Source organism: Rhinolophus hipposideros (genome assembly GCF_964194185.1).
Source record: "Rhinolophus hipposideros genome assembly, contig: HAP1_SCAFFOLD_140, whole genome shotgun sequence".
Lineage (NCBI taxonomy): Eukaryota > Metazoa > Chordata > Mammalia > Chiroptera > Rhinolophidae > Rhinolophus > Rhinolophus hipposideros.
This window is the reverse complement of record NW_027669107.1, coordinates 180,078-204,740: the sequence shown is the minus strand read 5'-3', so window position 1 is coordinate 204,740 and position 24,663 is coordinate 180,078. Positions and strand designations below refer to the sequence as shown.

The 24,663-nt window shown below is 42.9% G+C and overlaps 1 protein-coding gene across 2 annotated transcripts in view; it reads right to left on the bottom strand.

The window, feature by feature from the left end:
- Positions 1-21,189: 21,189 nt before the first annotated feature.
- Positions 21,190-24,663, bottom strand: part of LOC308495689 (ankyrin repeat domain-containing protein 26-like) — an 82,898-nt gene continuing 79,424 nt past the window's right edge. The window contains exons 14-15 of one of the 2 annotated variants that reach the window (XM_081080656.1): positions 24,599-24,647; positions 21,190-23,282 (exon numbers count right to left, since the gene is read on the bottom strand). In XM_081080656.1, the coding sequence (XP_080936782.1) occupies positions 23,164-23,282; positions 24,599-24,647 (168 nt within the window). In that variant the 3' untranslated portion in view covers positions 21,190-23,163. The remainder of the gene's footprint in view (positions 23,283-24,598; positions 24,648-24,663) is intronic. The other variant, XM_081080657.1, reaches the window with a different exon arrangement.

Sequence of the window (24,663 nt, the reverse complement as noted above, 5' to 3'; positions counted from 1 at the left end):
TTCCATGATTGAAAGTCAAAGAAGTAGAATCCCAGCTGGAAGAATCTGAAAATAAAATTTTCGTTTATGAGGAGGTAAAAATAACACAAAGTTGACCATCTTGTAAAACTTCCTTCTTCAGAGAAGCAGTCCCACGTCCTCCTTTCTCCCAAACACTCTACTCCTTCAGTGCTCATTTTATTTTAGGTGTCTTATACTTGCCATTCACGTTAGTTAAGTTGAATTAACTATTGTCACTCAGCAATTTCTTTTATGTAATGTGTTTCCAATTAAAGCTTTTCTTCTTAATACTTAACATGGTGCTGGGTGTAAAATTTTTTGTCATTATCAAAATTTACGTCTAACCGCTTATCTTAATTTTAAATATGCGTGACAAACATGGATTTAAAAAAACTTTCATTGAATGGTACAATTCCAAATAAGAAACTACTTATTAAAAGAAAATGGTCTTTTCTAAATGTTCGAATATCTTCAGAATTCATTTTTTAAGCCTTAGATAACTGAAATTCAAATGACAAATGACAGGCTTGGGTGACCTTATTGTTTCCAAGTAAAATACAATTAAACTAGGTCCCCATGAGCTCCAAAGAGTACAGGGCACCATGAGACAGAAAACAAATACATAACAAAACATTTTCCTTTTGCTTTTTAAACACAATCTCAGCTTAAATCTATGAGACAAGTGAAAGAAAACCACAACAACTGTAGAAGTGAAGCTTTAAAGGCTCTTTTATCACTTCACATCCAGGAAGCCCGTACATCATTTAAAACGGTGGTTTCCAATGTCATGTGAGAATCCGTGAAGTCCCAGGGTCTGTCAGTCGAGGGGCTCGAAAAGGTCAAAGCTATTTTCACAGAAATACTGAATGTCATTTGCCATTTTCACTCTCATTCTCTTCTAAGTGTACAGTAGAGTTTTCCACAGCCGTGATATCACAGCTCTGATGGTGACATCATAGCTCTATGGTTACTGGGTCGTAGCTCCAATGGCTCACGGAATGCATGACTGTGTGTGCTCGTATTTTAAATTGTTCACTTTTTATTTCTAATATTGTAACTATCTATGGAGACTACCGACTTAAAAATATACTTGGGAATTCTCAATAATTTTTAATCGCATAAAAGCATCCCAAGGCACAAAAGCTTCAGAATTCCTATTTTCAAAGATTGTGTCTACCAAATATTTATTACCATTAATTACTTCTCCCATTTTTAATAATTGAAGACACCATAGGCGCACGTACAGACATAGCCAGTGTCTGCTCAGCAGAACATCTGATTGGCTTAAGACCATCAGTGTCACAACACTAAGAGGAAGTAAAGTTAAAACACAATTGACATGGTAGCAACTGAGGCTTACTTGGGTAAACTTCAAAATTCAAATAACCATTTGAAACACTGGAAGTATGTTCCAGTTTGATTATTAACCTCTGAGAACCCCTATTAAGTACAGGGGTTCCAAACTGGGACATTTAGGGTATCGAACAAACGGAGAACTATCTTAGTGAAGTCACCGTTTTAAAATCTCATTTTCTTATTCCTGTGAATACCTTTTCTCAAACACCGATACTAACAATGAAATCACGTTATTTATGTCAAATCCTTCCATTAAATTTGTAACAAAAAAAAGGATTGAGGAAGAGAAGACTGCAAGCATGTCACATGTCCTTGCGTACTCCTTCCCAAAATTAAATTGGTATTACAAAGTGTACCTGGTCTGAAGGGTTGCACATCGTCCATTCCTATAGGTTTGTAAGGAACAGGATCTTCCACTTCAATGCTCGGCTGAAGGGGTTAGGAAACAAGATGATTAGTAATTAATGGACACTTCATGCAATCTCTAGTTAACAATTCAGGATAACAATATTAATGTTATAATCTGCAGGAAATGGACTTTTTGAAAAATAGGTATTTAAGCAAATATTAGGTTGGTACAAATGATACTGCAGTTTGTGCAATTTTTTTTAAACCTTGTAAACTGCAATTACCCTTACACCGAACTAATACCTTGAAAAGTGTACTTCCTATAACTTCGAAATATTTCTAATGATACATTATTTTTGTTTGTTTTTTTTTTTTAGTGTTAAAACAAGATACTTGCTTGACATGGTAAGAAACCTTGGTGTATGTCCTGTTGAGTCTAAATAGAACATTTTAGAACCTACTTCATCTAGGTCAACAAGAGCTTGGAAAAACCAAACTCTTATTTGATAAAAATTTTGATAGAAAAAAATGATTAAATAGAATGACAAAGTTGTAAGAAAAGCTTTTCGTTAAATTATATTTAAATAAATAATAGGAAAAACGTTATATATAGTTCTGCAACTTTTCAAAAAAGTTTAATAAATTCTAATCAGGGAGATAAGAACATTTATTTACTAACCATCTCAAATGTACCAGGCATCTGCCATGCACAGTTTATTTCTTTTCCACACAAACAACAAATATAAAAATGGTTTGATGCTGGTTAGCCCTCTTCCTGCTTCCTGACCATTCCAAGACATTAGAATAAAATGATGAACCCACACGATCCATTGCTGTCCGTGCCCAGCAGGTTTCGCTCCTAGATTGTCACATGACTGGCTCCTTCTCATGCTTCACGTGGCAGGATCCCACACAGACATTTACTTAAAGCTGCACCACTCAAGGAAAGTTACAGAGACCCCTCTGGCCCTCAGTGCCTGTTCTGAGATGCGGGAATGTGAGGACGACCTCCTTATTGGTATTCTGCAATGAGGCAGAACACAATACTGACAAATCCTCCAGAAAAACAAATAGCTGGTGGAATGTAAGTACTCAGAGTGTCTACTCATTGAATGTCAGCAAGACTGAGCTAGATAGACCCATGGTGTGGTTAGATGGAGAGAGGGGATACGGATGGCTCCACAGCAAGAAAGGGAGGGAGGTGACTTCTCTTCCTTTACAAGGGTGTGATGATTCATAGCTCACAGACAGTATCCATTATCATCTCCTGTGATGACAACAGCTGCCCTACGTCAGGAGAGGCAAAGCAGGGCTTTGACCCATATTTTACGGCAAACGGCACAAGCATTTAGAGATATCAAGTGGGTCACCCAGACTCGCAACACTGCTGTGTTGGGATCTGGAAGTAGTGGTTGGTGTTCAGGGCACAGAAATCACAAGCCCTGGGTCACCTGAGATAGTGCCCTGGACCCCTGAACCACACCAACCCTCCCTTCCTCCTGCCTAAAGTTTCAGTGGGTGGCAGGTGACGCCCTGAACGAGGTGACAGAACTACGCACAGTCCGCACTCATCACTCAGCCCTGCCTTCCCTATTTGAGCCTTGACACAGATACAGAGGTTTCCCCGAAACAAAGCCCCTCTGAAGGACCAGGGAAAGTCCGCACGTTGGGCCATCCTTCCTCAGTGTCTTCACACTATCAGTGTTCCACACGAAGCTTTCCCCGTGATCAGGTGACCACGCTGAGGGGCCAGAGGTCTGTGTGCCTCCCAAGCCAGCTCAGAACATTCTGGGTCGACGGCCATGTGACCACTTGGCCAAAAACTAGCTTCCCTTTAAGTGACCTACTCTGGATGAGCAGTTCATGCACATGACCCAGGAAAGTAGCCGTCTGTGCTGGTGCTTTGGTAGATAGTTCAATGAATTATGGCTCAAACCTCCACTGTGTGCAGACTACTGATGTGAGCACTCATCTGGGAAGCCTGAAATCAGGCCTGACTTAGAGGGGGAAGTGGCAGCACCAGCTCTGAGTGTCCGCTTCCCTGCCCAGGGACCCCCTCACTATATCACAGCCTCTAAAACCGCCTCATCCCACCCGACCCGGAAGAAGCAGGGGGCAGAGTCCCGTTCCTCTGAGAGGGTCCCTTACTTAGTCATAGCCAGTGACCCTCCCTGAGAACTACCCAGACCCTCGTAATCCTAGTTCTTTGCACCCACTCGAGGCAAGGGCATGTCGCACTGACCTCCCAGGAAGAACCCACACAGTCACGTCCCCTGTGCACTTCAACCCATGGATTCCCACCATCTTGTGTCCATCTATTCTTAAAACCTCTGCACTAAGACTGCTGATGTCAGGTGTTGGATTTTACAACTGCAGTCAGAGAAGTTTCCCTGACCCAGACCCAGTGAAAGCGGCGTGTCTGTGCCTGCGCTTGATCTATTCTCTTGAAGAATGAGTGCAAAACTGGCACTAGGAAATGCTCCACTTTTCTAAGTTTAGGAAAATAAATGTCAGCCCTCTGGTTGGAAGAATCAGAAATGTCAATTAAGTGATACAAGTAAACTACAGATGAATTGATCACTCCACAGTCAAATTGGGAATGGTGGAAAGGACTTTAAAAAATGAGGAAAATATTTGCAGTAAAAGGTGAGCAGCCTGCTGAAGGAGCAGCATTCAGGCGATCATTGGGAACGTACCTCCACAGCAGTTGAGATTTCCCATCACTAGGATCTGAGGTGTGAGAGCCTAAGAAGGTCTCACCTCTTTCCTCTCAGTACACAGAGTGACAGTTGGAAGGGAAGGCACTTGGGCATCATCATGTTACCATGGTGACCCGTCCTCATAGAACTTTCAGGGAGACCACTGTCTACACTACCACAGGGGCCCAACTTCTGCTTTCTACACTAGTGTGTGTTTACATGGACACATGTGGCATTTAAGAGTGCATGTTTGGTTTCAAACACTGAATCCCCTCATTATTATGCATGTCATGGAAATAGGTTACACGACAAAAGTGACCTGCCCACCTAAAATATTTGATAGTGGAAATTACAGGGTGAACACGAACAAGGCCAACATGTTGATAATCACAATTAATTCCATTCATGTTTGATATATGACTCTCAACCATTTTCACTATTCCTGAGACTCCAGACTTTCTAGAAAGAACAGCTTGAAATCAGTTCCACATAAAAAGCAGAAGTGATAGAAACTCAGTTTTAAAGTCATATTTCTGTCTAAGCATATAATTATCAAATTATATAATCCTTGCCTCATTCTTTATGCATATTACTTATTTTTCTCTGCATGCAATGAAATCTATATACTTATTCATGTCTCCATCTCTGCCAATTCTCTGAACAGTTTCCTGACATTCTGCGTTTTCAAGAGTGGCTCTTCACAGAGTAATTCAGAAAAACGAATCACTATATTTTACCAGTGGGTTGGGTGAATATATATAATCGATGCCTTTCTAAATGAATTTTACCTAACTCAAAACTCTAGAGGTCAAGTTGTGTTTTGTCTCTTAATGCAACACCCAATCACAATCTTACAATGTGGCCATGCACACTTGCTACAGCAAGGTATGTATCAGACCCCAAAATTTGGAACAAGTGACAATTTTAGGATAAAGATGAAAGTATTGCATATTTCAAACAAAGTGGATACCCTTCACGGTGTGAAAGGCCATAGTCCAAATCATTGCTGATTCAGGGCTAATTTCTAGAAGTAAAAAATAAAATTGGGTGGCAACGGGTCACTAATAAGTTATAAAACCTGCATTAACATACACGGTGCCATAGTTTCTCTAGGGATTACCCAAATGAGCAGAAGTGGGAAGAAAGTAATATTGTGTTGTTCTAAAGGAAGAATTTTGATGGTCTCTACTTGAAAACAAAGTGTGCCTGTGTGTATGCGCATACAAAGACAGAAACCGGAGGAGGAAACGAAGACTTGGACTTGCTGATGACGGAACATATGCTCCTGAAATTATTGGGCTTTCAAGACAGAAATGTTCGTTGGTCATCTAGCGGGAAAAAAGCCAGTGACCTGTAAGGGAAATAAAATTAGAATCTCATCCACCTTCTTGTACTAATTGGTACAAGAAGACAATGGAACGTTATAGTTAGTGAAGAACAGTGAGCCACGATCTTGTACTCAGTTAGAGGAGCTCATGGGTATGGAAGGCACTGATGGCCACGCCTGCATGAACGACCCCAGATAATATTATTGTTCGCAGAAACCACCTTCCAGGAGAATGAAAAACGTCAGAAAATACAATTCCTAGAAAGATAATGGCATAAGGACATGTGGTAAGTATTAAATTCGAGGTTACTTTTTTGAAGGAATACTAAGTGAGGCTGATGGGAGAGATGGCGTGACTTGCTTAGGGTCACTGAAGTGACCGGGTGTAATAATTCATTAAGTTCTAACAGGTTTGGTATGCTTTTCTATGGATGTGTTTTATTTACATAAAATATTTAAAAGGAAATCAGTAGTAAATAAATACATTCATGTAAAAGTCTCTAGATGTAAACATAAAACATAGACCTAAATCTATACATTCAGGGATGAATTAACCACCACTATATGTGCTGGGCTGGGAGAGGAGGAACAGGAAGGGTGCTCCTGTTCCTTGGCCTCATGGAATCCCCTGAAGTTGTGCCAACTCCATCCCTCTGAGACTCAGGTCGAGGCCCCAGGTCTGGGCCTGCACAGGTATTGGTACCAGCTGTGCAAGGAGAACATGGCTGCTGGACTGCTGGGGAGTCACAGAGACGGAGGAGGGAACCTGGTGAGGGTGTGTGGGACCCAGGAGATTCCTCACACCCTGGAGAAGTGACCATGGGCCCTGATTTCCCCAGGGGTTAGGTCATGAGGCACTGAGGCCTGTGTGCTGCTCTCGGCTAAGGGTGAGGTCTCTGGCCTGGACTGTCTATAAATGTCTGACAGGAGTCAACTGAACCTGGACATTTAGCCAGGCCGGCTTCAGGTGACTGGTCCCCTGCTCAGCGAGACTGATGAAGAAGAAAGAGGGGGACTCCAGGTCTCCAGGAAGGAAACACCAAGTACGGCCCCTCCCATGCTCTGTGAAGAGCAGGAGGCCCGATGACAGGTGGGAGTGGTGACCCTGCCCCTCCACCCACACTCAAAGCCACCCAGCATGAGAGCAGCACAGTAAATGTGGACAGGCTCCTGGAATTCTTCCCTTTTCCTTTTTTAAATTTCAGTCTTTTTAGACTGGCTATCATCAGCAAGGCAAATATTAACAAGTGTTAGAGAGGCTGTGGAGCAAAAGGAACCCTCATACACTGTTGGTGGGAATGGGAATCTTTTTTTGTTTCTTTTAACATCCTGAAGCTTTCTCTGTGCCTTGCAATTTAAATACAATGATGTTGTGGTAATCATAATATTAATAATTATTTTATTATAAAAGAAATTTTGGCTTAGTGTAGTCTGGAGTGAAAAGATCACAGATGACAGACACAGCTGTTTTAAATGTAATGAAACCAATTATACTTCTTATACAGACTTAAAAATTGGAAAAGAAAAAAAGAACATAGGCAGATTGTAATCAAACCTTACCATATCCTAACAGAGCACTGCCCTGAGTTTTCAATATTTTTGTATTTTGATTGATTTGTTACATATATGTGAAAATCCAATAGACACTCAACCTGAAAAATGGTGCTGTGAGGCGACCCTGGCTCTCCACAGGCCTTTACAGAGGCTCAGAGGTCCCCACTGGTTGGCCTCATGTTTATTTGCACATACAGTTACAATGAACCTACCCCACAATGAACAACCAGTTTAGGTTTTCACATGCAGAGTCTCCCTCCTCCTACCGGAAGTGGTCTTTGATGACTTGCTGGGTCAATATATCAAATCTGGCATCAGCAGGATCAAAACATATAAAGGAATTAATCTTTGGCCAATTATCTAACTGCACCTCCCACTCTCATACTTGATTTTCCCAGAGCCGTCACCTTACCTGCTTGACAACCCGATTGCTCCTTGTCCTTCACCTGCGCTGTGCATTCCTGTGACTCAGATCCTTCGTGTTGACATTTGGTCAGGGCTAACTCCATCCCTGCTCCCAGTTCCGTTTCCTAGGGCCCCATGCTTGAGCTTTAATGCTCTGCCCTTGACATCTTGAAATTTGAATTCGTGTTTGCCAAGTGAAGTCAGGCGGAAGCCAGATGGGACAATGATACATGAACTGGAAATGTGGACACTTGGCTGACATGCCGTCTCTCTTTCTGCCATGACTCCAGAGTACCTTCGCAGCAGCCCGACTCCCATTCCCTGGGGCCCGCACCCTGCTTGGCCTTCTCTCTCGCTTCTTTACACACACAATGATGGCTGCTGCTCTCCACCCCTGACAGAGTCCTGGATATGAGTGTGGGGAGGGCTGAGTTAGGTACCAGCATTACACAGCATCTCACTGCAAGGACTGGTGTTCCCTCCACATAGGCTGGAAGCACCACCCTGCATCTGGTGGGCAACCATCCAGAGGTAGCTTCTTGAATGCCATGAGCCTCTCACCCACCCCCACTCAAATAACTAGTGTGCCCCGGTGCAGAGGTTGAAATCCTTAGGAACCATCCATCCACCAAGGGTAGTGACAATGGGCTCATGAGAAAACTCCTGGCTCACATTCCTCACACTCCTCCCCAGCTGGGGTGTGGAACGTCATTTTGGTGGCTGGCAGACTATTGCGTTTGTGAGGGTTTGCACTGGCCTTGAAATGACCTCTCTACCTGGATCTTTCAGTCCACTACTTGCCTGCAGGGATCCTTTGTTCTCCTTCCAACGCTCTTGATTCTGACCTGTGATTTTTCTCTTCTGTCCTGCCGGGTGCACCCTTCAAGATCAGACACAAGATATACATTGTTTAATTTTGCTGGTTCTGCATCAAAGTTAAATGGTCTGATATTTGCATTTAAAACCGGCATGATTTTAGATGAACCAGGAGCAATAAAAATTCATCCTAGTAGTTTAAAATGTGAATCTTTATTTACTTAGAACAACATTAAATAGCAAACATAAAACACTATACGTCAAGATAGCGAGGCCATAGAAGAAAGACAAAGATTCATGCATACCTTTAATGACACTATGTTTTTATGGGTTTTAGAGAAGTAACTCCACAATTAATATTTGTTCTGGATCCTATAAATTACATAGTTAAATTACATGGTGTTAAATCCTGAAATTACGTTTTAATGTTATGAGCTGCCTTGATATCTAGTAAAACTGGGAGTGACTCAATTGTTTTAACTTAAATGAGTTCTCTTCCCTATTCTGCTCCAATGGATAAGGTCCCAAACAACCCCGCCAAAGCACGGGGCCCGGACACCGTTCCTGCTTATCCCTGAGTAGATTTCCCTGCCAGTCTGTGGACTTATTCACACAAGCCAATCACATCTTCCTGCAGGAACCAGGGAGCGTTCTTCCTCTAGTACTGCAAAGCCTGCCCTCCACAGCCCCTGTTCACTCCGTTCCCAAGTACAATTCTTATGGGACATGCATGGCACGCAATATCTTCTACTCAGCTGTGCATGCGACTCTTAAACTGTTGTTATCTCATGTTCCTAGTGTCCACTGTCATGCGCTCATTCATGCTTTATAACATTAGTCTAGAAATCCCTCCCTCACAAGTGGAGCAAAGAAGTGCCAAGCACAACTGCCTGCTTCTGGTGTACAACAGAAATCATCTTTCAGCTTAGCTTCTAGTCACTGACCGTGTTAGTTATCTATTGCAGTCTAACAAATTAGCTCCAAATCTAGTGGTTTGAAACAACAAATGTTTTTTAACTCCCAGGGTCTGTGCTCAAGAACCTGGGTGTGGATTAGTTGTGTAACTCTGGTTGAAGATTTTTCAAAAGTTTGTAGTCAAACTACTGTCCAGGACTGAGAACTCGTCTGGGGTTCAGCATGGGTGGATCCACTTCCAAATCCTCTCACATGGCTAGGGACTGGCTTTATCCCCCGCAGCACGTTTCTCAGTGCCTCTCCCTCCCCAGGGCTGCCTCAGGTAAGGGCAACCTGGTTCTCCTAGGGCAAGAAACCTGAGAGAACAAGAGAGGGGGAAAAATCCGAGATTGAAGGTGAAGTCCTTTAAAATCGAACCTCAGAAGTGACATCCTATCATCTATACAGTATATTTGTAAGAAGCAAGTTGCTAAATCCAGCTCACACTCACATGGCGGGAACTGTGTATATTAGGAGGTTAGGATCACTGGGGGCCATGTCAGTGGCTACTTACCACAGTCACCTCCCCGGTTCCCAATGATTCACGTCTCTCCTACAGGCAAAATATACTCTCTCCCTTCTAAGGTTTCTGGGCTAGTTTCCTATGGCTGCTGTAACAAAATACTACAAAATGGACGTCTTAAAACAACATAAATGCATTATTTTGTAGTTAGGCAGACAAGAAGTCTGAGTCAAGGTGTTGGCAGGGCCATGTTCCCTCTAATGCTTCTAGAGGAATATCCCTCCTTTCCTCTCCTACTTTCCGGTAGCCTGAGATGTTCCTTGGTTATGACAGCATAACTCTTACTGCCCCCATGGCTGTCTTCTCTTTGTGTGTCTCCTTGTTTTCACATGCATTTTCCTCTCCGTGTTTCTTTTCTTCTTATAAAGACGCCACTCAGACTGGATCAGGTGCCCACCCTGTCCCAGTCTAACCTCATCTTAACTCATTACGTTTATAATAAGATCACATTCTGAGGTACTACGGGTACAACATATCTCTAGGAAATACCTTCAACCAATAAGATATCCAAATATACTTTAATATTATGAAAAACAGTTTTCTTATTTTAAAAGCTTTTTTACATTTGTTTTATGTAAATTAACACATTTTACTAAATCCAACGGATAAAAATAAGGAAATATATAATAAATGTATAACTTATGAACAAACTAATAATGTAACGCCAATCAATGACAAATACATTCCAGAAGAGTTCCTGAAACTTACATGTAGATGTACCCTATATCAATATCTGGCAATCCATAATAGAAGGGAGGAATACTAACATAAACACATTCATAGTTGACTGAGAGAAAGTGGATGTTAATTCTTATACACAAATTCACACTTGACTTTTATTGAGAAAGAAGCTTTTAAAAGATAGAAATAAACGTTTACATATGCAGTAAGCCAATTTATTTAGGTTTTGTTTCAGCTAAGACTGTGTTCTGATTTAGGTAACAGAAAATCTAACCTGCAATAGCTTAAAAAACAAGTATTCTTTTTCCTCACATAACACAAAATCTAGGAGTTAACATAATTTGCATAAATTCAGCCTATCAAAGATGCCAGACTGGGTCTCGCACGGCATTGTCCCATACAAAGCTTTTAGGAATAAATGGCTTTATTCTGCACGCTTGTTACTTTTGTTCACAAGACAACTTTTCTGCTGCAAAATATACATTCATTTTCAAGACAGAATGACAGAGAAAAGAGGGCAGTGCCATGTATGTCTGCTTTGTTTTTGGAGGACAAGCAAAAGAAAGACACACTTTCTAAAAAGCTCTCACTGAAAAATAGGTATGTCTCAGGGGCCAGAGTGAGTCACATGGTCACTAGACTCACTGAACTGAAGTGGCAAATGGCCACCTTCATCACCGTAGAGATCAGTATTCAGTGAAAGTGTTGATTTCACTAACTCATTCTCCAATATTTAAAACAAATTTATTTCAATACAAAATGAAGTAAAGAATAAAAACAAACAAACAAAAAAATCTGTAATTCAAAAAAGTGACTTTTTGACATATTAAGCAATTCGTACTAATGCAAATGTCATCAGTGGTTCACCTTGCGTGATAGAAAGAAGGCACTGTTTTCTAGTCCCAATATCTTGTACAATACTTTCCTGTAAGGAATATCTAGGTTCTATCACATCCCTAGAAAAATCTCAGACATTAGCCCTGAGGAGAACCTCGATGAGAGACAAAAGATGTTCAAATAAAGCTCCGACCTTCTTTGGCAAAGGAGAAAAATTGAGAATTTATTTTTGGCATATTATTGGGTCCAGGAAGAAAGTGGTGTCATGGGACACTAAGTCCCCATGAGGCAGACAACCCATCAATATTTCAAGTTTAGAATGTGACTGAAGTTCAACAAGACAGAGTGACTGAGGATGATTTAGTCTCTCTCTCTCTTTTTGTTTTTTTTGAGAGAGAGATTAAGCATGTTTTCTTTTGGAATAGCAAGATTTAAATTGTATTACGCAGGATGATGTTATTGCTGTACATTTTTAAAGATTTGAGTTCCTGAATAGTTTAATTGGCTAGAGTGGCTATGATTGATTGGTACTCTGTCCCCTATCCATCTTGCATCTAGTGAACTCCCCGTCACATAGAGGATGAAAATCTGAAAACTTCTTATCTTGGGTTGTTTGCAATTGGCATGCTTGGTACTAAATTGGGTTTTATCACTAAGAAGCAGCGACTAAAGTTTGAGATGACAGAACTGTCAATTTTCTGTTGCTTTTTCCTATGTCTGCAGGACATTGGATGGATTCACTTATTCCCTATTCATACATGTCCAGGGGTAATTGCAGTCGTGGTGGTGGTGACGTGTTATACAATGACATCCTCATCTTTGGAGAGCAACTGCACAATGGTATGAATTTTTTTCACAAGAGTTCTAGTGACAGCCTCTGGGGAATATTCCTCCAAGGCTTTCAATAGTTTTATAACCACTGAGTTCTCATATTAGATGTCTTTTGCTCCTTAATATTCTTTGGATGGTTTAGGTTTCAGTCACTGAATCCTGACGGATCCAGTTTAAGTATGTGTGTTGACATTATGGTCAAAACAACTGCAGAATGTAAACAGAATGTATATTTTTCGAGGCAATGAATGTGAGAAAACAAAATGACAAACTGCTCAATTGAAAAGAAGACAAGAAAAGAAAGGAAATATAAGAAACGGTACAAATAGGAAGTTCAAAATTTGAGTATACAGAAAGGTCTAAATGCAATACTATTTAAAATAATGGTAAATACACAGAATTCTAGATTTACTAAATTTACATTAACAGAATAGACTAAGGAAAATCCAACTACATGCTGTTTACAAAAAAAAACTAAATATAATTTAAAATATGTGTCACTAAAATATGAGCAAAATATGTCACATAAACACCAACCAAATGAAAATTCTTATAGCTGATCCTTTATGCTGTAACATATATTCAATATATATAAATCAAAAGTTGATAGAAATACATGAATAAATTAAGAAATATATAAATATATCGAGCGATTTGAAGATAACTTTCATACCTAATTAACTCCTCGGACACACATATTAGCATATGCACAAAAACATCCATAAGCAGCATTTACAATCAAAGAACATAATTGACACAATAAATTTAATGGACTCCAAGTTGATGCCTGAAACTTCGGATAATGCCAAACCTTAAATATAGAATGATTTTTCTTACACATATTATATATACCGATGATAAAATTTAATTTAAAAAGTAGGCACAGTGAGGGATCAACAAGAACTGATAATAAATTACAATTATAACAATATACTGTAATAAAAGTTACGTGAATGTGGTTTCTATCTCAAATTATCTTGCTTCACAAATATATTTTTTTTAATACCGTAGATCTTACTAACCTGCGTATATGGCTTTTTTTCCCCTTATTAAATCAAGAGCTTGCACCTTTTCACTTAAAGGTAGCATTTTACCACTTTTCTTTGGCCTATCTGAATTGCCAGCATTACTAATCTTGCACTTTAGGGGCATTCAGTAAAACAAGGGTGACTTGAACACAAGCACTGCCATACCATGATGGTCCATCTAATAATTGAGGTGGCTAAGTGAGTGATGGGGGGTATTGTATACAGTGTGATGAACAAAGGGGTGGTTCACATCCTGGGCAGCATGTGTTGGAGTGGGACAGCATGAGATTTAATCACACTACTCAGAATGGCCTGTAATTTAACTTATGAATTGTTAATTTCTGGAATTTTCCATTTAATATTTTTCTACCAGGGCTTACTGCAGGTAACTGAACCTGTGGAAAGTGAAACTTTGTGTGTGTGTGTGTGGGGGGGGGGTTGCTACCATTGTTTCATAGTAAATTTTGAAATTGAGAAGTTTGAGTCCTCCTACTTTATTCTTCTTTTTCAGGATTGATTTGGCTATGCTGGGTCCCTTGCAATTCTGAATGGATTTTAGAATCAGCTTGTCAATTGCTGCACAAAGAATTAGCTGGGATTCTTAGAAAGATTCCTGTTGAATTTGTTGATTAGGTTGTGTAAGGCTTGAGGCGAGATAATGAAGCTAAGAGAGTCAGGCAGGTTGAGAAAAGTGAGGGCTTTATTCTGCGCTCCCGGGCGAGGTGCAGCGGTCCGCAGACGGGGCCGGTGAAGTGGCTCCCAGGGCAGAGGAGGGAGGCAGATATGCGATTTGGGGGAGGGGGTTGGCTGAGTGAGGTGGCAGATGAGCAAGCCCGCACCCCCAGTGCAGATAGGGCCCCAGTGGCTGTGTCTGGAGTTGTTTATTGCACCAAGGTCTGCTGCCTCTTCTGGGAAATGCCAGGGGCCCCAGTTTCCATCATGCGAGGAGGGGTCTGACTTGGCAGAGGGGTATGACTTTGCTCCCGGCCTCTTTGACCATGCCCGTATCTGACCTAATAGGTTGAGGAATATGGCCATGTTAACAGTGTTCAGACCAAAATCGTGGAATATTTTCGCAATTAGGTTGTCTTTAATTTATTTGCATCAGTTTTGCAGTTTTTAGAGAATAAGTTTGGCTCTTATTTTGTTAAATATATTCCTAAGTATTCTATTATTTTTGATGCTGTTGCAAATTGAGTTGAAGTATGCAGAAATGCAATTGATTTTTATATATTGATCTTGAATCCTGCAAATCTGCTGACTTATACATGCAAATACAGCTGGGCCTTGGTCAGAGTTGTTTCCTTATAACTTGCATGAGTTGTGGCAGGAATGCACCTCTTGTTTATAGCAGTCAGCCTATGGTAAAATTGGTTTCCTTATATGTGGTTTCACTTAAAGCGTAAAACTTACCCATGATGTTAAGTGAGGACTTACTGTAGTTCTTAAGCGGAATTCTCATAATGTCGTATACTACAGGTTATGTAATCTGTGAATAGAGAGCATTTTGCTTCTGTCTTTCCAATATGAATGGCTTTTATTTCCATGTCTTACCTAATTGCTCTGGATAAAATATTCAGTACAATATTGAATAGAACTGGCCACAGTTGTCATCGTTTCGAGTTCACTGTCTTAGGAAGAAAGCATCCAGGCTTCCACTCTTAAATATTATGCAAGTTATAGCTGTTCTATAGATGCTCTTTTCAGGTTTAGAGAATTATCTCACATGCTTAGTTGGTTGAGGTATTTTTGTTGTTGTTGTTGTTGATTGTTTTTGTTTTTTGTTTGTTTTGTTTTTCATGAAATGGCATTATATTTTGTTAAATGCTTTTACTGAAGTTGTAGCAATGATCATGATAGTGTTTTTTGTTTAATTAATATGATGTGTTACATTAAGTGATGTTTGAGTTTTAAATCAACTTTGTATTTCAGGGATATCTCACATGGTCATGGAATATGCTTTTTTTCTGTATTTTGCTGAATATGATTTGCTAGTATTTTGCTGAGGATTTTTACATCCACTTTCATAAGAAATATTAGCCTTTAGGTATATTTTCTTTTGATGTGTTTGGTTTGGAATCAGTGTAACACTGGTCTCATAAAATGAGTTGAGATACGTTCCCTCGTCTACCTTTTGGAATAGTTTGTGAAGAATTGGCATTAATTCTTTAACCTTTGGTAGAATTCAGTAGTGAGAACTTCTGGGCATTTCTTTATGACTCATTTTTCGTTACCTATTCATATCTTTACTTAATCGGTTTATTTCTTCTTGAGTCAACTTTGTTAGTTTGTGTCTGTCTAGGAATTATTATTTCATCAAGTTATCTTATTTGTTGGTGTACAGTTTTTCATAGTATTCCTTTATTATCTTTTTATTTCTGTAAGGTAATGCCCCCTTTTTTGATTATGATTCTAGAATTGAGTCTTCTCTCTTTTTCTCTTGATCAATATAGCTAAATGTTTATCAATTTTGCTGACATTTTTATTGATTTTTCTCTATTATTTTTCTCTTCTCTCTTACACTAATTTCTGCCCTAATATATATTATTTCCTTCACAATTTCTTTAGGTTTAGTTTGTTCCTCTCTTTTCAGCATTTGAGGATGAAAGGTTAGATTATTGACTTGAGATATTTCTTTTTCTTAATATACATATTTTATAGCTGTATATTTTCCTCTAAGTACTGTTTTAGATGCATCAGAAAACTTTATTTATTTTGTCTTTATTTTTATTCATTTCAAAATATTTTTTATTTTTAGGATTTCCTTTGTGATTTATATTTTGACCGATTAGTATATATTAGTGTGTTGTTCTGCTGCTAGTTCTGCTTTTATTCCATATTGTCAGAAAACATAATTTGTGTTATTTCTTTTCTTTTAAATTTATTTTAATTTTTTTATGGCCTAGCACAATGTCTATCCTAGAGAATGTTCCTTGGGTACCTGAAATGAATGTCTAACCTGCTATTGATGTATTGTTATTGTTATTGGCTTATTTGTGTGTTCAGTACATGTTTGCATTACTTTCCTGAAGCCTATGTTTCCTCCCCCACTGTTAAGCCTCTATTGTTACTCCCCAAGGAGGTGCAGCTTTGCATGTAACTACAGTCACCATAGGATGACAATGGTTTTGGTCGTGAATTTTTGATCTCTGAACTCCAACCCGAACTCAAACTCAAACGCGGACAATCCGAACCTGTAGGAAACCGTGCTGAAGTGCTAGCAGGTGTTGCTTTGTGAAATGTTGAACCTTTGACTTCCTTGAGTGGTTTGTGCCCCCAGCAAGGCAAAACTTGCTACTCTGAGAACACAGAACCAGACAAGGTCAGGAAGTGTGGAGCTGGACAAAAAACAAGCCCTTGTGTATCCAAACATTGTAACTACTAGATTGCAGACAGTTCTGTTACTTTTTGATGCCCAGAGGATACAAGCTGCAAAAATAAATTTGGGCTGAGGCATTCTACTTAGAACTCCAGCAGTCTACTTAGAACTGCGGCAGTCTACTTAGAATTGCCTGCCCTCCCGATCCCATCTTTGTCTCTCTTCTTTTCTCTCAATCCTCACTCCCCACTTCAGGGACTGTTCCTCTCGTGGGCAGGCACCGACAAGTGGCGCCCGAACAGGGACCTGAATACTGGGGATAAAGTGAAGGACACCGCACGGAGCTGAGACGCGTCGCATAAGGTAAGGGGTTCGGTGAGACACCACGGTCAGGAGTAAAAAATCATGGGACAGGGTAACAGCAGAATGTCTTTTACTCAAATGTTAAAAAGTGTGCTAAACGGACTGGACCCCCAGGATGAGGAGGGCCTAGATGGGGAGGGGCCAGTGAGGGTGGTAGACGGTGCAGGGACAAGACAGCAGAGTGGGGCTGAGAGGATGGCAGAGGGGCCGGACGAGGCCCGAGGCCACCGTCCCGGGCGGGGCAAAGGTGGAGGAGACCAAGAGCCCGTCACTTCTCTGACGGGCCCTCCTGCCGCCACCCCGCATCCCTGGGACGAGCCGCGGGCCTCGCCTCCACTAAGGCCACCGCCCAGGAGTGCGAGCCACAGTGCGAGCCTGTGAAGCGCGGGGATGCGATATCCAGCTCCAGGGCAGGGCTGCCCGAGCCGGTCGGCTGCAAGTCGCCGGAGGCCGTGGCGCCCCGGGAGAAACCCGCGCAGCTGAGCGCCCGCGAGGACTCCCGGCAGGTGCACGCGTGGTTGTGGCAGTCTTATTGCGGCCACTCACCTGGCACAGCGGCCTGGCCGCCTTCCCAGCTTACTGTGGCCCCGCAACAATGCTATGGGGCGCTGCCGCAGTTGGTCCCCCTACCAGGGAAATCCATTCAGGAACTCTTCCCAGCAACCCCAGGCAGCGCAGGATTGGACCTCAGTAGCGCCGCCTACACAGAACTAACACCTGAGATGGGAATGCGAGCTATTCCTACAGGGGTCTTTGGGCCTCTGCCTCCACAGACTGTGGGACTAATCCTAGGAAGGAGTAGTATTACCATGACAGGGCTATTGGCTGCTCCGGGAGTGTGGATATGGATTATACAGGAGAGATCAGGATTATGACACATTCGCCTGGAGGCACTTCAGTGATGGATAAGGGCCAACGCACAGCACAGTCATTGTTAATTCCACGTGTCAAAGCGGGTAACACAGCAGGCCATAAATCCCGAGGCGACGCGGGCCTTGGTTCATCAGATGCTTATTGGGCCCAGGCCATTCACCACCAGGCCGGAATTACCACTATCCATTAATGGCCGTTCCTTCATGGGCCTTTTAGACACGGGGCCGATGTCTCTGTTTTAACTGCAGATCAGTGGCCTAGCCACTGGCCAAAGCAGCAAACACTAACCCAGTTACAAGGCATAGGACAATCTCAGTCACCAGAACAGAGCAGTGATATATTGTTGTGGAAAGATCAAGAGGGACATGAAGGATCCTTTCAACCATACATAGTGGCAGGATTGCCTGTCAATCTATGGGGCAGACGTGTCATGAGTCAGATGGGAGGTTACCTGTACAGCCCTAATCAACAGGTCACTATGATGATGTTCGATCAGGGACATCTGCCTAGAGATGGCTCAGGTCCCTCTGGACAAGGGAGAAAAGAGCCTATCTTTCCCTCGCCCTTACCACAAAGAGCTGGCTTGGGATATTTTTAACGGGGGTCACTACTCCTCCTGTACCCCATGCAGATGCTATCACTTGGAAAAGCGACACACCTGTTTGGGTAGAACAGTGGCCCCTGTCATCAGAAAAGATACAGGCTGCAAGGTTGCTGGAACAGGAGCAACTCGATAAGGGACATACAGCACTTTCTAACTCTCCATGGAACTCTCCCATATTTGTAATTAAGAAAAAATCAGGTAAATGGAGGTTGTTACAAGATTGGAGAAAAATAAATGAGACTATGGAGCTCATGGGGGCTTTACAACCGGGATTGCCTAATCCTTCTGCTATACCCCAAAACACATATAAGAGAATCCTGGCTTTAAAAGATTGTTTTTATACCATACCATTGTGCCCCAAGGACTGTAAAAGGTTTGCTTTAAGTAACTTACAAAAACCTATGAAAAGATATCAATGGCTGGTGCTGCCTCAAGGTATGGCTAATAGCCCTACTCTATGTCAAGAATGTGTGGCAGCAGCGTTAGAGTCTACCCCGTCTCCCCACATACAATCCTTAATCACACTCTTTGTTCTAAATTTTTTAAACCTGGATGCGCGTGGCAGATCTGCCGCAGATCGCTTCTGGCATCCTAACACTCAACAAGATTATGCCCAAGTGAGATGGCAGGATCCAGTTACTAACCAGTGGCATGGGCCAGACCCAGTCCTAATTTGGGGACGAGGGCATGTTTGTGTTTATTCACAGGACAATGGAGGTGCGCGGTGGCTGCCTGAGAGGTTGGTGTGGCTTGCTGATGAGCGTCTTCGAGATCCTGCTGGTTGCGCAGATGCCTCAGCATACTGGGCATATGTTCCTGACCCTCCCATGCTACACCCCACTGTGTGGAACAGGCCTGAAATCATTGGTGGGACAAATGACACTAGGCTATTAGGACATCCATTCGCTCCTGCCGTCCTACAAGCTGTTGGATTCAATCATAGCGGCTTGGGCATAGGACTCCTCATATGCTTCGCGATAATGTCAACGTTACTGGATGTTTCCGTGTGGGCAGCCAGACAATTCACGGAGACAACCTAGGACAGAGTGTCACATTCCATCAGCCAGCAGGATGGAAAAACATCAGGGATAAAAACCCACCTCCACCACAAGCCCATGATCCTTGCAGTGAGGAGAACAGAAAAAATAGCAGATCCATCCTTTGGAGACAATGTTATAAAGAACCCGGGGAATATAGTGTCCCTGGGTTTAATCAAGCTGTTATAGATGGCCCAGAGGCCATGACACAGGTGCTGATGTCCAACACGGGACTAAGACTGGAGTGGTTGTGGGATTATGGTATACCTCCCGGCCCCAAAGACATATTTGGAAACTAGTGGGAGCAATGGATACAGTGACTATGAGTATGGACGAGGGACGAGGCAAGGTAGAAGGCAATACCACTGCTTGTGTCAAGGCTCCATATGTGCTTATGATTGGAAATTTTAACATCACCCATATTGACAGGGTCCAGTTTAATGTATCTTGTATACAGTGTAACCTAAGTAATAGCATCAATTGGTCAAATGACAAAAGTAGAGCTGTAGTTCTCCACCGACCCTCTTTCATTATGGTACCTGTTAACATTTCAGGTCCTTGGTACTCGGACCTCAGAGGAGAATTCCCCTCCTTTCTAGCTCTGTTCCATTTGCTACTGCCTTTTGTAATAATCTTTGTTGGTGTTCCTCTATTCATGTGGTTTACTCCGTTGCTCACAAAGGTAATACTCAAGGGCTTCATCGATCTCCAAACAAAGGTTCATGAGTTGAGATTATCTGCCCAGGTTCACCGTGTCGCTGACACCCGTGTATAAAGCCCCTACAATGGGTCGGCAGCCAAAGACGGGTTAGGATTTGGTAAGAATGTACATAACCTAAGACAGGAAACGTTCGCTAGAGGGATGGTCTCCTATGACGGGTAAATGGACATATCTGTACCAACCACCTAAGCCAGGCGCAACCCTTGTGTTAATTTTATATAAAAAAGGGGGACCTGTGGGAAACCATGCTGAAGTGCTAGCAGGTGTTGTTTTGTGAAATGTTGAACCTTTGACTTCCTTGAGTGGTTTGTGCTCCCAGCAAGGCAAAACTTGCTACTCTGAGAACACAGAACCAGACTAGGTCAGGAAGTGTGGAGCTGGCCAAAAAACAGGCCCTTGTGTATTACCTTTATTGTAACTACTAGATCGCAGACAGTTCTGTTACTTTTTGATGCCCAGAGTATATAAGCTGCAAAAATAAACTTGGGCTGAGGCATTCTACTTAGAACTGCGGCAGTCTACTTAGAATTGCCTGCCCTCCTGATCCCATCTTTGTCTCTCTTCTTTTTTCTCAATCCTCACTCCCCACTTCAGGGACTGTTCGTCTCGTCGGCAGGCACCGACAGTTAGTGTAGCCACAGCAGTTATATTAGTGGCCAGTGGCTCACTGGTTACAGCTGACGGCCAACTAGCCACAGCTGACGGCCATCCAACCACAGTTGATGGCCATCTACTACCTGAGCCAGCACCCCTCCACGTGAGGCCGAGAGCCTGGAAACTGCTCTCTGGGGCTCTGTCGTGCGGGGTACCCTGCTCGCTGCGCCATTTGTCGTGCTGGGTCTCAGCTCCCACTCCCCGCCCAAGAACGCAGGACATGGTAAGGCCAAAAAGGAACACCCACGGAGCCATAGATAGGGGAGTCAAACCAATATATTCTCGCTGGCGGCTGGGCTGGAGACACAGGAAGTAGGATCTACATAATCTGCCTAACAGCAGTCCGCGCTTGCCAGCCACCATCTTCTTGCTAGCCCCCATTCCTTTTTGCTAGCATAGCCACAGCCGTTGTATTAGTGGCCAATGGCTTACAGGTTACAGCTGACGGCCAACTAGCCACAGCTGCTGGCATCTGATCACAGTTTATGGCCATTTACTACCCGAGCCAGCACCTTTCTATGTGAGGCCGAGAGCCTGGAAACTGTTTTTTGGGGTTTTGTCCCCACACTCCACCCCTACAGGTTCTCGCCTCACAATCTACGCGACAAGTGTCTTCCGCGAGGGTCCCTGTGCGAGGAGCCTGGAGGTGAATGCAATATCCTGGACACAGCCAGGCTCTCTGAGCACAGCCAGGGTTTCTCAGGGCACCACCAGTACTTCTGGGCACAGCCAGACTTCCTGGGCTTCTTAAGGTACCACCAGTCTCCCCGGGCACAGCCAGGGTTTCTCAGGGCACCACCCCAGTACTTCTGGGCACAGCCAGACATCCTGGGCTTCTTAGGGTACCACCTGTTTCCCCGGGCACAGCCAGCTTTTCTCAGGGCACTGCCACTCTCTCTGGGCACAGCCAGACTTCCTGGACACAGCCAGGGCCTCTCAGGGCACTGCCACTCTCTCTGGGCACAGCCAGACTTCCTGGACACAGCCAGGGCTCACAGGGCACTGCCACTCTCTCTGGACACAGCCAGACTTCCTGGACACAGCCAGACTTCCTGGACACAGCCAGGGCCTCAGGGCACCGCCACTCTCTCTGGGCACAGCCAGACTTCCTGGACACAGCCAGGGCTCTCAGGGCACTGCCACTCTCTCTCTGGGCCTCTCGGGGTACTGTGCTGGAACAACAGTGGCTCACATCAAGGTGCTTACATATTATCAATGGTGGCCAGTCAAGACACAAAAGCAAACATCCGCCAGTCCCACTACATGATGGTATGTTCCCAAACAGTCAAGCGTCCATTAAATTAGGGATAGAAGGCAATTCCTCATAGTCCATAGTCATTCGCCAGGGCTGTCCTGGGGGTGAGGGATGACCTTGACTTCACCCTCATCTCACAATGAGGACTCAGCAAGCGTTTCCTCCTGGGACAAGTCCCGCATCCAGGCTGCGTCAGCAAGCAGTTCCCAGCCCACAGGGCCACAACAACCTTCGCTTTCTCCACTTTCTCCGGCCTCTGCTGGTTGGGGAACCATCCACATCTTCCCACCGCTCCACGGAAATCGAGCTCTCTGGCAGCTGCTCCTCCTGGTCTTCCTCAGACTGAGCTTTCATACGCACAAACTGCTCCACTGCCCTTCGGAGAGCTTTGGCCAGCACCGTATCCTGCCGACTACGCCATGTGTCACGCAGGGGACCCTGCTCACTGCGCCATTTGTCGTGCAGGGTCTCAGCTACCGCTCCCCGCCCAAGAACGCAGGACACGGTAAGGCCAAAAAGGAACACCCACGGAGCCATAGATAGGGGAGTCAAACCAATATATTCTCGCTGGCGGCTGGGCTGGAGACACAGGAAGTAGGATCTACATAATCTGCCTAACAGCAGTCCGCGCTTGCCAGCCACCATCTTCTTGCTAGCCCTCATTCCTTTTTGCTAGCATAGCCACAGCCGTTATATTAGTGGCCAATGGCTTACGGGTTACAGCTGACGGCCAACTAGCCACAGCTGCTGGCATCTGATCACAGTTTATGGCCATTTACTACCCGAGCCAGCACCTTTCTATGTGAGGCCGAGAGCCTGGAAACTGTTTTTTGGGGTTTTGTCCCCACAGGCTCTGTCCCCACAACATATGATACAAAAATATTTTCCTGTAATAAGGATTTCACATGCCATATATTTTGGGATACAATTAACATGTTGTTTAAACAGCCCAGTAAATACACTTGTACTATTTATATTTTAGAGCTTATACTTTTTTTTCAAATCGTAGACGATTTCTAGTTTTATATTCTCAAGTAGATTATCAATAGGTGATAGAGGAACTTTTCGATTGAATTTAGATTCATATTCAGCAGGAGCTGGAAAGAAAAAGACAGAATTATGTTCTTTAAAATACAACTAAGTATAAGTGTTAAGAAGAATGAGAAAACCTCTAGATGAGGCCACAGCTCACAACAGGAGATCATATTCAATACAGTTTGCCCACGGCTGCACACTGACTTGACTGCTATTGTGGCCAAGTATCAGAGCTTCTGGTTGTCTCATCCTTCATTCATTTATAAACAAGGTCGTACGACAAGCACTGAAGTTACAAGACGAAGATGACACGGTCCAGCCCTGACCCATCATCTACTATAAGCTGAAGGAACAGATGAACAGGCAATTTCCATTCAGAGGCCCCTATACCATACAAATGCACAACAGGACGCGAGTGGGACCCACAAAAGGGACATCCCAGTGTTGATTGTCTGCTCTCTGGTGGAGGTGACATGGATGTTGATGCCTGAAGGACAAGGACAGAGGATGCCAGAGAGAGGGAAGACGCAGATGCGAAGACTAGTGTGGGGGAGAACACTACGGAACGAGAAGTAGTCTGGTTTAGCTAAATGCTAGAGCAAAGGGGCAAACGAGGGTTGGTAGCAAGATATAGGCTGAGATGTTTGGTGAGAACTACATTGATTTGGGTGTTTTCATTCCATGCAAAGCAATGTGGAGTTTCTCCTGAGGGTACATGGTAAACTAATGACAAAGTAAATGACTGGAGATTTAAATGTCACCCATCAGGTGACAGCTACAGTGTTTCCTCCAAAAATAAGACTAACCAGAAATTAAGCCCTAATGCGTCTTTTGGAGCTATAATTAATATAAGACCTGGTCTTATTTTCGGGGAAATATGGTAGCTTGGCCCTTCTAGGAGGTACCGTATTTCCCCAAAAATAAGACCGGGACTTATATTCATTTTTGCTCCCAAAGACACATTAGGTATTATTTTCCGGTTAGGTCTTATTTTCGGGGAAACACCATATATGAACAGTAATTGCTTAAGTATCACTAGATAAGTCTTGTTATTGGGCCTCATATCACTGGCAAAAACATAAAAGTTGATGAAGCCCCGTTTTCAACGTGCACGTGGAAAGTTCCATAGGGATGGCAGAAGAAAGGAAGGGGACAGGCCATAAATAAAAAGAGATACATAGACTCTTGAGATATTACTCATATGACCTTGTCTTCACTATGAATGTTTATGCTTTCACCTTTTTTATTTGCTAAGGCCAAGAAAATATTTAATGTAGTATCTATTATCAGAACATGGAAAGGGATGCCATTTAATATTTACATTTTATTCCAGAAATCAATGATATCTAACTTGAATTAATACATTTTGGCAACATACCGTCTTTGTATAGTTCTTTAGTTTTTTTTTCCTGGTACTCCAGCAGCGACTGAAATAAATCAAAT